A 13,096-nucleotide genomic window follows, 5' to 3' on the forward strand; every position below is an offset into this window, starting at 1 on the left:
CAAAGAGCCACTTGCGGCCACTTACAGACTCCCAGATGTAGCAGATGAAAACTGTGATCCTATCTTAATACGACTGATGCCAAAAGCGTAAAACCTTACAATAATTGTAAAAGTAAATCTGTAAAGGTAAAAAAATGAAATAGGTGCCAGGGACCAGTCAGTTATGGTTTCTTTGCCAGCGCATATCATCATAAGACATTGATTTAATAATGTCTTCAGTACAGGGGTTAGAACAGGGCACAGTGCCAGTTCTACAGGGGCATTGGCCCCATTTGGCCCCTGTCTAGAACCACCCATGTTAAAAAGGGCCATCTACATATACACACCACACAGTTCAGATTTAGATAAAAAAAAATATATATTTTCCCCTAGTTTGCATTCAAGTACCATTTATTGCCACACACTATGATTTCCTTAAGGCTCATTTTATGTAGGTTTATATGTTTAAGATATATCCTCTGTGGTTTGTTCTTGCATACGCTGGTCAGAATAAGCTGTTAATAAGGTGTTTTGAGTTTTGTTTTGCATTCCATCCAATAATTTAGTGTTTGTTTGTTTTTTTATCCAAAGGAGCCTGAATAATAAATCCCATGTAAATAGCCCCTCTGTTCCTCAGGGGGCAGAGACGGGGTGGTCTGCATGTCCACGGATGAGTGAAAGATGTCAGCGCGCACATGCTGAAAAACGAGGAAGGATCTGCCTCATTCGCAGACTGTGACATTTTACATTGTGTCCCGCCTACAAGGCGGTGGAGTCGTGTCTCCTTTCCACAAGTCTCTCGCCGGGAGACGGAGGGGGATCGCCGAGCGGACCATAGATGGCCCGGACGCGGGGTGAGTAGCGCGGATGAATGAAATTAGCCCGGTTTGCGCGGTGTTGATTGCGCCAGGCTAGGAGGCATCATCTGCCTCGGTGACAGGGCAGCATCCTGTCAGCAATGGAGGCGCGGACAGGCTAAAATGGATGACTGTGGGAAACACGAGCCCGCCTTTGGAGGAATAAACGCCGCCGCTCACCGTAACCGCGCGTGTAGCGAGCCACAGCATCACCCTCCACACAAAGAGAGCAGCCGACATGTCACTGCTGATGTGCTGGGTTTCACCGCAACAGCACACAGCAGCCCTTCGCTGCACCGCGAGCTCGTGGTTATCATTGCTCCGGTTCACCTGTAATCGGCCCCAAACATTTCCCCATAACTTAAGTGCTGCCAGCAGGATCTCTAAACGAAGAGGTGAATGCGAGGGTTTCCAGAAGCAGAGCATGAACTGGGGACTTGACATTTGCTGATGTTGCGCTGGAGGGAGGCATCATGACTGCTGCTGCTCGCAATGCTTTCTCGTAAATGTGGATTTTAGCGACAAAATAAATCTACCTCTTATCAGGGCAGCGTTCTCGCACATAAACACCGAGTGACCAGAGGGGGCGCAGCTGCTACGCGTTTAACTTTTGTGGGAAAAGTTCAGGCGCAGTTTTCCCCCCTCCTCGCGTCTGGCCAGACTCTTCTCTTTATATCCAGACGCCTCGGGGGGGAAGCCCCCCAACCACACTTCTTTTTTAAAAGGAATGCTAAAATGGCGACAGAAGCATCCGGGCCGCAGTGAAAGGCAGCTGGCGGGGGGACGAAGCAAGTGTTTTGAGTTGAGGCCACAGTGGGCAAGATTTCCTTTCAGTCTCTGGAGCTCTCCGAGAGCGACTGTTGCTAAGATACCGCAACAGCGCGTGCAGCCAAATTAATTGGTTAACGGATCGGAGGAAAGAAAAACAAACATGGCGGCGGCCCGGAATCTGGTGACAGCACAGGGAATGGGAAGCAGTTTCCCTCACTTTACTTCGTGGGTTGTCATCTTAGCGTCGACAAAAGGAAGTTGTTGTTCGGAGAGCACCGCTTAGGTGCCCTTTGCACAGCATAGAGATGCTTGACATAACGCCAGGCGTTTTTCATACAGTTCTGTGAATAAATATTTTAAGTTTTTCCGGTTTCAGATCGTCAAACACACCCTAACTAACAGGCAGTTTTGAAATGTCAATTTAGTTTGTTAGGGGTGTAAAAAAATAATCAAACTAATCTGGCTCTACATAAAATGTAACTAAAACTAAATCGAGTATCATCTTTCTGAAAACAGTTTAGAAAAATCTGACATCTATCAGTGTGTAATTACAAAGCCAAGGTTTCAGACTGCAGTGAATCACAGTCAGAGCCATCCATAGGTTGAGAAAACATCAAATAATGTACTTGGGTTATGCTGCAGGACAATCAGTCCAAAGCACAACACCAAGTCCACCTATTTTTGGAGTGGCCTAGTCCAAGTCTTGACCTAAAACCGATTGAAATGCTGTGACACGACCCTAAACAGGCTTCTGATGCCCAAGAAAACTAAAATCTGACTGGATAATTAAACAACTGCACAGAATAGTCAAAATCCCCCCACAGCGCTGCAAAAGACTTATTGCTAATTAGCTACTACAAATGCGTGAATGTAGCTAAATGAGGTTTAGAGGGTGTAATCTTTCTAACATGGAACATTGTTAGTTTGGATTATTTTACTTTATAAAAGGATATTTGTTTTTGTATTAGCTCAGGTTATCTGCCTGGTATTGAAATCTGTTTGATGATGAGAAACAGTGAAAAAAATAAATCTGTCTGTATGATTTTTTCCCCACAATTTTTGAGAAATTTTACCCATCAGTACCACTAATGCTTGGTAAATACAAATTTCAGTCATACAACTTAGTTTATCCTGGACTGTTGTAAATTGCTTTTAGCATTCATGAATATGAGGAGCTCCACCATAGGGCTGTCATCTGCACATTCATAGGCTACCAAATCTTGCATCCAAGGAGCCCTTTGTAATTACAAAAGTGCACACATTGATATTATGATAGTTGCAATTCAATCTATTGTGCAGTTCTAAAAAGTATAAACAGAAACGGAAAAAGTGGATCAATAAATTAATTTAAAAGACATAGAAATAAGTCAAAATATCACAGAGGTTTACCATAACCTTTAAGGAACATTAATTAAGGGTTCCCTAAAGATTACACAGTGTATAGCCCACAGATAATCTTCCCTGGGTGTGACCATCTGCAACTCTCTCAGAATGTTCTTGAAAGGTCACTTGAAGGTTATCTAAGACTTTTACAATAAAACTTAGAGAAAACTTTCTAGATACCAGGTTCAAGTTTCCTTTGCTTGAAAAGGTAACTTCCAGTCAGAATGTCTTAAACTAAAATAAACAAAATAAAATTTTAGATTGTTAATTAAATTACAATTTTAAACAAAATGTTTTCTTTGAAAAGTTATTTAAAACCTGAAATGAAACTTTTTTTAATTACAAAATACTTACCTGCATTTGGATGTTCATGTAATGTTTGCGTGCAAGTCATCAACACGGTTTTCCTGTAAAAGCAGCTATTATTGCAAAATTCAGTATATTTGTAAATTAGTTATATTTAAAAAGCAGAGACTAAGAAGAGATTGTGCCTTTGCTGTAGTGGTTCCAAAGTTGTAGAAAGATCCTCCATGGCATGTCAAGCAGGCTTTACTCTCTTTCAGATTCTTCTTAAAAACACACCTATTTGCAGAAGACTTTTGCACATTCTGAGAGGTTGACTCTATTTTTCATTTATTTGTAACTATTTTAACAGTCGTTAATTATCTTGTCTGTTGCAGCTTGTCTGTGTTTTACTTGTCTATTTTAATTTTACTGCTGTTTTCCGTTTATATATATATATATATATATATATATATATATATATATATATATATATATATATATATATATATATACATACATACACACACAGCACTTTGTTGACCTTGGTTATTATAAAGTGCTTTATAAAAAAGGTGGTAAGGTATGGTAAAAATATATTAGTGATGATCATTGTCTAGTGATTGAAATCATCCATTTTTTTTTCTTGATCTGCTCCTAGGGTGTAAGTTTTCTGTGAATAAAAACCAGATTGATAACCCTATACTACCATAGCTTGTAATCAGCAGATGAAAATAGTTTCTTTCTGTTCATTAAATGCATCAAAAGTGAAAATCAGCACTTTTTTCAGTAAGTAAACATACAAAAAACAACAACCAAACAAACAAAAAAGTCCAGCATGTGTATCTGATTGTGGACACATGCTACATTTGCCGTGGTGTAGTTAATCTCTTAAACTGTAACACCCCCCAAAATCAACTTTTTTTGCAGATACTGTACAAACCTAACCTAAGGGCGCAACATAAATGTTTCTGTGCAATTTTTTACATTTGCATGCAAACTTGTTTAGTTCTGCAATATTTGTCTCAAAACCGTCTTATGCTGCGTTCAGATTTAACCTGATTTGAGCGTCAAAAATGCCTCCAGCGCCTTAACTTGGATGCTTGTGCTGAGCGATTTCACACTCTGAGCAAAGTGTGGAGAGACTGGTATGACATGCATTGGGATAAGATACTGTGTTCTTTGCCTGAAATGCAGGGGAATATTTACCGTTGTAAAAGTTTTGATAACTTACCCGAGATCCCAACTTCCTCGCCAATCCTCCTCCAGTCAAGGTCCTTTACGGTCTCTGCAGTGATAGCTCAACTGATCATAGGATGGGCCCAAAGAGCGACGATGAGTTTGTCATCCATTGTCAACTTCCCAACTTTCCATCCCTTCAGAAAACCCGCCACATATGGACGCTCTGACGCTTGAAATCTCAAAATGCACCGCTCCCGATGGGTGAAACGCACCGCAGGACCTCTTGACACCTGAACGCATGTCCTTCGTAAACCTTGCATGTAAACTTAACGCTCAAATCGCGTTTGGTCTGAACACCGCATTAGGGCTGCTATCTTTTGGTTGAACTGACACTTTATGCCCCATGCCACACAACTGACTGGCCACGAAAGTGGCCAGTCAGACTCAGGAGTTGGAATTGCGAGCACTGATCTATAGCGTTTCGTGTTTTTCTTTTCTTTTTACTGCTTTGAATATTAGCCCATGTTAGCAACGATGCTGCTAACATCTCTTTAGCAACACCCATCCTGTCCTCCACTGCCTCCGCAACGGAGGCTTTGGCATTGCTGAGTCAGCGCCTTGAGCCAGTGGCTCAAACTGATAACGCTCAGGCTCACTGGGCTCCACAAACCTCCTTCAACCTCTGGTGATGAGGAGGGGTAAAATATCCTCCACCTCAGAAGACTGATCCATGGCAAAACCACCAGATGTCGCCCTTCTCCCTCCATGTTTCAACATGTCACTTTCCCTGGTCCTAACCGCAGCCCCGAGCCCCGCTTAACCCCCACCACTGCCCATTTTGATGGCATTTATCAAAATCTGTTTGGGGCGGAGTTATGCCTTTTACATCGGGGTGAGTTAGTTACACTTTAAAGACTTGACATGCTTATAAGTATTGCATATATGCTAGCTGCCTGGACAAACCAATGCTTGTATTCATACCAATCTTTGCACACCTAATTTTCCGCTTGGAAATATACAGTTTTCATTGCAGTCTATACTGGGAGCCATAATGTGCTGCTTTATATGCGGTTTTCTCAGGGGATTACAAGAAGACAGGTTCTGTAAACAAGGAGTAAAGTGATTTTCTCACTAGAATATCAAGGGAATTGTATCTTTGTTGTGTGTGAGAGATAAATTATTCACACAGGGAAACCAGCAGGTCTTTCCTCACTATATTTATTGTCGTTTTTCTTCTTATGCTCATGGTCTTACGTGCAGATTATCTTCTGTGTTTGGCTCCACTAAATACATCTGAGAGCATAATTGTCACAGTTTGCACTTACAGCCAACCCGGTCACAAAAGGTTGGGCCGCGCTGGGACATCCGTAGAAACCCATTTCGGACACTAGTGGTATTCTGGTGTATCTTAGTGACGCAGTTGTTTGGAGAAATAGGAGGGCTGGTGCCAGTGGGCATCAAAGTAATCGTAGTTTAACAGTGCTGTTTCGACCAAGCGCTGTTAATGACATCTAGCGCTTGTATTTGACACGCATGACAGGATGAGAAGACATTGCAGTTAGAAAGAAAAATCTGTTTTGTTGGTTGGAATCTGAATTTAAGTGCTATTTTTCAATCTAGTGTCATCTACTGCTAGTATTTAAAGCACTTTTGTTGTACAGCACCCGGTGTTCATCTGTTATGCTTTGTTGTGACAGATAATGCCGAGAACGCACTTCAGTAGTCCCACGGCTCGGAGATATGGAGATCAAAGCACTCAGGCATTCTTATTATTCACGCGTTGACAGCTTGAATTTTTATTCCAACTTTCCAGGATGTTTTCATCATGCAGAGCTGGTAATGATGCTGGATTCGCGAAAAGAGTGAAATACTTTGGAGGACATTTTCTTCTTTATTTCAAAATGAATCAGAAGAGAAGCTCGTCAGTCACTTCGGTCACTGTTAACTGGCTGGTGAGGATATTTATAGAGCAAACAGCCAAACTCCTAACAAAGCTTGTGGCGCAGTGCTCAATCATACTGCATCACTGAGGATCCTCTGGGGGAGACTAATAGTGCAGTGATAAAAACTCTTTTCCAACGATGAGCTGTAAGCCATACAATTTTCTTTTACCTAATCCTGAAAGCAATCAGAGTACAGAGAGCTATTTTGGAGAAAAGCATTTTCTTCTCTCTGTTCCAAAAAATGAAAAAATACTGCTTTTAAATCATCATCAGAGCATCTTTCATCTTTCTTTTTGTCTGCTCTCCTCCTCTCTCGCTCTCTATCAGAATAAAAAGAACCCTCTTATTTGTGGTCCCTGTTCTCTTCTTTTGCTTTTTTTTTAATTAAGCTGTTGCTGCAGATCAGAAAATAGGTTTAAGGGAAAGCGGTAATTAAATGTGAGAGCTGGACAAAATGGTTTACCTCCATTAGAGATGCACCACTTCTGATTACTTTGTAAAGACTCCAATATACGAAGAAATGAGAACATTCAAAAATATTGCTGTGAGTGGTCATTAATTTTCTATATTAGGAGCAGAGTCGAAAGCCCACTGTGTCTGGGAGAGCACTTCAGTCCATTGTAAAACAAGAAACTTAAACCTAAGACAAAATTACTATCATGTTAATATTTTCATCCGTTTTTGAAATCTCATTTTAGGGATAAGTGAGTGGTTTAATGATCATCAGCAAACAGAAAATACTTGTGCATCTCCTACGGCAAAGGTTCCCAAAACTTTGAGTCTGTGCCGGAGACTGGCGACCCCCTTCGGTCTTTTTTTGGAGACATTATGAGAATATAAAGAAATTCTAAATCTTTTTAGCAGCTCGGCATCAAATTATTATTAGTATCAGGACTTTGATGAAAGTATTTACCAAACGACTATGTGACTTTATCCTAATCATATTTTCACTTTGTTCTGGTAATATGACTTTATTCTCCTAATATTATGATTTTTTTTCTTGTAATTTAAAAAAGATATGGGGCCATTGTAGGTCAAGGGAAATAAATTATTGCCCACAGAGGAGTACATTTCCATAAAAAAACTCAGAAATTTAGGGATCAATTTCACATATTTGCAAGAAAACACTTGGATGTTCTCTGATGTCAAAAAGTTGTAGATATCTGAGAACATTTTCAAATCATTTTCCACGATCAAAAGGCAAACATTTGCTATATTAAAACTAGGATATGCTCTAACATAGGCAAAGTCAGAAATCTGGAGGGCATTCCACAGAGTGGATCATCTTCTGACCCCCATGTAGTGTCTCACACTACATGTTCCTGACCCCCACTTTGGGAACCTGTCCCCTAGAGTATGTGGATCCTTATCTTAATGCTGATATTTCCTAAAAAGGCTACCGAAATTTCATTAACATCTGGCGTCGTCTCTAACAGACAAAGGTCAAAGGCATAAAAATTTGCATTTTGTCCATACGCTGATCAGCCTTCCTGTTATCTAAATCTTCGCTCTCTATTGCTCTCCTGCAGCCTGAATGTACCGCAGACATATCCCGACATGTAGATGATACAGTTTGCTTTGAAATGACTCCTTTGTGCATTTCTGTGCTTCCCCAGGCTATATTTTCATATAGACTTCATTGACGCTGCCTGTAGCCAACTCCAGTTAGTCTTCTTCCCCCAATAACAACTTCCACACCAAGCGTTTTTATCCCTATGACCTAGCAAGCTTGATATTGTATCTCTGCTGGATCATCTAAAGGCTTCACTATGTAAAGTTAAATGGTTTTAATCACTCTGCTCGTGCTACACAAAAGTGGCCCGTACGAATTTGGATTTATCTTAATCAGATCACCAGTTTGCAACACATTATATTTTGCAGCAACAGGTAATCATTGTGTGTCGTAATTTGGCAGTGGTTAGCTGCATCACATGAAAGTTTTGAACTGCAGTCCCAATTACACTGTGGCTTCCTGGTGTTGAGTCTGGTCCTCCTTGCACAGTCTAGAAAATCCATTTTGTGTTAATTGTTCTCTCTAAATTACCTTTAAGTAAGAGTGTGTGTTGCCTTTCTTTTGTATCTGTGTGTTGCCCAGAAATAAACTGATGACATGTCTAGGGTGTACCCTCCATTTAACCCAATGACTGCTGGAGATGCAACCCCTTTACCCCCAGTCCTGCAGGAATCAAGCCTGTATGGAAAAAATAAAAGTAAAATGAATGTACGAGTGGATTAAAAATTAATGAGTGATTGAATAGTAGTATTTCTTTGGCAATTGTTTGATTGTTACATGGCTTACACATCATTTTTTAAAGACTTGAGAGATTTAAAAAGTAAAATGTTTGTAATAGTAGCAAAAGGACAGAAAAGCCATTACTGTGTCAACAACAATTTCCAGTTTTCTTTGAAGTTGATTCCCTATTTATGCACCAAGACGTGTCCCTAACCTCTATCTGATTTTTGTTAAGCCAGAAAAAGAGCATTAAAGTCTATATTGCCTTTTTTATTTTTCAGCATTTGACTTTTAATCATCGATCAGAACCAATCAGACGCCGGTTTGATCTCCAGCCAATTGATTGGTGTTGACCACCATTAAAAAAGTTCAATATTTATTTCTGACATTTATAAATGTTATGTAATTTATCAATTTTGAGACAAGTTCCTGAAACTACCAAAAAAGCCTTATATTTTGTGGCTCAGGGTGGGCGTTCTTGTGTCCGTTGGGTTTGTGTGGTTACCTTATTTTCACTTCAGCAAAATCTATTGCCCTTCATAGAAATATGAAGAAAGTTAAGGTCAGCTGACTTGAGGATATTTCTAGTTTTGGCTGGATGCCTTTGCATCATTTCTAGTGTTTAAGTTAAAATTATGACCATGTTACTAGGTCAATAGAAGGCAATAACCTGAGGTCACGGTTTTTATGACTCTAATTGCATGTTTGAGTTTATCAAGCCATTCATTGATTGGTGCTAACTCTCCTAAAATCTCTGCTGATGCTGATCAACAGAGATTTTCTTTTCTTTTTTCCTGTAGGGTGCTCTAACCATAACAGACAGCTATGCCGCCGCCAGCTGACATTGTGAAGGTTGCCATTGAGTGGCCCGGTGCCAATGCTCAGCTTATAGAGATGGATCAGGTGTGTATTAGAGAGAAACAGCAAATGGCTCCTTTAATTCTCAGCATTCACTTGCATGTAGAGAATCATTTTAGTACTTTTTTTTTTTTTTAGTTAATTAGGGTTGCAAAAAAACATGTGTAATAAAACAGAGTGTTAGTTCATGTCAAAAGCTGTCCAAAATATTTTTCTGGAGAACTTTATTGTAACTGGGACAGATTGTTGTGTTTTGGCCCTTTGTTATCTGAACTCTGGTCATTTTGTTTTTGCAGAAGAGACCCCTATCCTCTATAATCCGGGAAGTATGTGATGGGTAAGAATTATTTTCTAGTTATTCTTCTTTTCTAATTATTTGGCTCTGGCCAAACCTTGCTCAAACAATTAGGTTTTTTGTTTCAAGTTGAAGTGTTTATTGTTCGAAAACGATCTCACAGCTGTAGAGTATCGTGCAAAGTTTTTACATTTTGTCTTGTTACAGCCCCAAAACTTCAATGTATCTTTATAGGGATTGTAAATCTTAGACCAACCCAATGTAGCGTTATTGTCAACTAAAGGGAAAAATCATACATGGTTTCCATTTTGTGCAACATTCATTTTCCCATCAATGCTGACCATCTTCCCTGTCCCTGAGAAAGAAAAGCATCCCCTTAGCATGATGCTGCCACCGCTACGCTTCACTGTCTGGATGGTGCGTTCAGGGTAATGTGCAGTGATTGCTTTTCTCCACATAAGTTCAGTTTTGGTCTCATCAGGTTATTCAAAGTGTTTTCTGTTTCTCCTGCATAGTTTGTGGCAGACTTCATTCAGATCTTTTTATTGCTTACTTTAAAATATCGCTTTTTTGCCATTGTCCCATGACGGACAGGTAGGTGGAGTACACAACTGATTGCCTTATTGTCAGATTCTCTCACTTGGGCCATGGATCTCTGCAGCTACTCCAAATGGCTTCCTAGCTGCTTCTCTGAATAATGCCCTTTTCATTATTGTTTGGTTTGCAGTTGTTTCATATTCTTTTATCAGACGATGGATTGAACAGTGCTCCCTGAGATGTAATATTGTTTTCTAAGCTAGCCCTGCTTTAAACTTCTGAATGGATTTTATTTAGGGGTGTCAGAGTAAAGCTCGGCTTCTACTGACGCATGTTTGTTCCACGTGGAAATGAGACGCGCTGAATCACGCCGCCACAACTGTTGCAGCATTTATGTGCCGTGGCTTTTCCCCGCTGTCACAAACATTCTCCTAGACTCAAGGGGGCAGTGTAGGGCACCTAAGGCAAGCATACAACACCTCACTATATGTGGAAGTAGAAAACACAGTTTTTACCAACATGTTTAATGATTCCTCGTGTCTTTCAAGAGTGACAGCAATTTCTTCCAGATAATTCCTCTCAATCTGTTGATCGTGGTGATCTTTATAGGCCGAATCATAACGACGAATCTCCACATGTAGAGAAGCTCTTGCTCTTTCTCCATGTTTACAGAAGTGGTTCCCAACACTGGTCCTTAAGTAAAATGTTACTTGTACAGCACTTTAACTAGTCCGACAACCCCAATGCGCTTCACACTACGATCAGTCATTCACACCCTGACGGTGGTGAGCTATGTTAGTAGCCACAGCTGCCCTGGCAGACTAACAGAAGCGAAGCTGCCATATATACATTGGCGCCACCTCTGACCACTGCCAGCTGGCAATTGGGGTGAAGTGTCTTGCCCAAGGTCACAACAACTGAGACAGTTGGAGAAGGGGTTTGAACCGGCAACCCACCAATTGCAGGACAGACTTCCTAACTCCTGCGCCACTGTCACCAATTACCCCTGTCCTGCATGTTTTAGATGTGTATCTGTTCCAGGTAACCTGATTCAAATAATTGAGTGACCTCTGCAGCCATCAAGTGCTGCAAAAGCCTCTTAATCATCCATTCATTTAAAGTCGTGTGTGTGTGGCAGCATGGAGACACCTAAAACATGCAGGACAGGGAGTCCTGTGGAGGACCAGGTTTTGGGAACCACTGTGTTACAGCACAGGACTGTCCACATAGTTAGAAAATGTCCTAGGTGCGCAGTGCGGGGGCCACGCAGAGGGGCGTGGTTGCTGAAATAACCTAATTTGGCTGCATGGTGCATCAAGCCTAAGCCAAGCATAAAGACGGCTAAATGCACTTTTCAGATTTTTTTTTCTAACACAAAAATTCGAAGCGATTCTGGTCCACTATCCGGCGTCTCAGGAGGGGGAAGCAGTGCAGTACCAACACTGTTTACAGTGGGGGTGGTGTGCTGCTGACCTCGACTCGGGACGTCGTGCGTCGGTGGGCGGAATACTTCGAAGACCTCCTTAATCCCACCAACACGTCTTCCATTGAGGAAGCAGAGCCTGAGGACTCTGGGTCGGGTTCTCCCATCTCTGGTGCTGAGGTTGCCGAGGTTGTTAAAAAGCTCCTCGGTGGCAAGGCCCCGGGGGTGGATGAGATTCGCCCTGAGTACCTTAAGGCTCTGGATGTTGTGGGGCTGTGTTGGTTAACGCGGCTCTGCAACATTGCGTGGACATCGGGGGCAGTTCCCCTGGATTGGCAGACTGGGGTGGTGGTCCCCCTATTTAAAAAGGGGGACCGGAGGGTGTGTTCCAACTACAGAGGAATCACACTCTTAAGCCTCCCTGGTAAGGTCTATTCAGGGGTTCTGGAAAGGAGGGTCCGTCGGATAGTCGAATCTCGGATTCAGGAAGAGCAGTGTGGTTTTCGTCCTGGCCGTGGAACACTGGACCAGCTCTATACCCTCAGCAGGATTCTTGAGGGGGCATGGGAGTTTGCCCAACCAGTCTACATGTGCTTTGTGGATCTGGAGAAGGCATTCGACCGTGTCCCCCGAGGGATCCTGTGGGGGGTACTCCAGGAGTATGGAGTACCGGGCCCTTTAATAAGGGCTGTCAGGTCTCTGTACGACCGGTGTCAGAGTCTGGTCCGCATTGCCGGCAGTAAGTCGGACTCGTTTCCGGTGAGAGTTGGACTCCGCCAAGGTTGCCCTTTGTCACCGATTCTGTTCATAACTTTTATGGACAGAATTTCTAGGCGCAGCCAAGGTGTTGAGGGGATCCGCTTTGGTGGCCTTAGGATTGCGTCTCTGCTATTCGCGGATGACGTGGTCCTATTGGCTTCATCAGGACGTGATCTGCAGCTCTCACTGGAGTGGTTCGCAGCCGAGTGCGAAGCGGCCAGGATGAAAATCAGTGCCTCCAAATCCGAGACCATGGTCTTGAACCGGAAAAGGGTAGAGTGCCTTCTCCGGGTTGGGGAGAATGTCCTGCCCCTAGTGGAGGAGTTCAAGTATCTTGGGGTCTTGTTCACGAATGAGGGGAGGATGGGGCGGGAGATCGACAGGCGGATTGGTGCAGCGTCTGCTGTGAAGCGGGCGCTGTACCGATCCGTTGTGGTGAAGCCACAGAGCTGAGCCAAAAGGCGAAGCTCTCGATTTACCGGTCGATCTACGTTCCTACCCTCATCTATGGTCACGAGCTTTGGGTCGTGACCGAAAGAACGAGATCCCGGATACAAGCGGCTGAAATGAGTTTTCTCCGTAGTGTGTCTGGGC

The 13,096-nt window shown here is 42.3% G+C and overlaps 1 protein-coding gene across 5 annotated transcripts in view; it reads left to right on the plus strand.

Annotated features, from left to right (window-relative positions):
* The first annotated feature begins 623 nt into the window (after positions 1–623).
* elmo2 (engulfment and cell motility 2) overlaps positions 624–13,096 on the plus strand; it is a 33,842-nt gene continuing 21,369 nt past the window's right edge. For 4 of the 5 annotated variants that reach the window (XM_012874906.3, XM_012874909.3, XM_012874908.3 and 1 more), the window contains exons 1-3: positions 624–833; positions 9,405–9,533; positions 9,785–9,825. In XM_012874906.3, the coding sequence (XP_012730360.2) occupies positions 9,456–9,533; positions 9,785–9,825 (119 nt within the window). In that variant the 5' untranslated portion in view covers positions 624–833; positions 9,405–9,455. The remainder of the gene's footprint in view (positions 834–9,404; positions 9,534–9,784; positions 9,826–13,096) is intronic. The other variant, XM_012874907.3, reaches the window with a different exon arrangement.

This window comes from Fundulus heteroclitus, chromosome 20 (assembly GCF_011125445.2).
Source record: "Fundulus heteroclitus isolate FHET01 chromosome 20, MU-UCD_Fhet_4.1, whole genome shotgun sequence".
Classification (NCBI taxonomy): Eukaryota; Metazoa; Chordata; class Actinopteri; order Cyprinodontiformes; family Fundulidae; genus Fundulus; species Fundulus heteroclitus.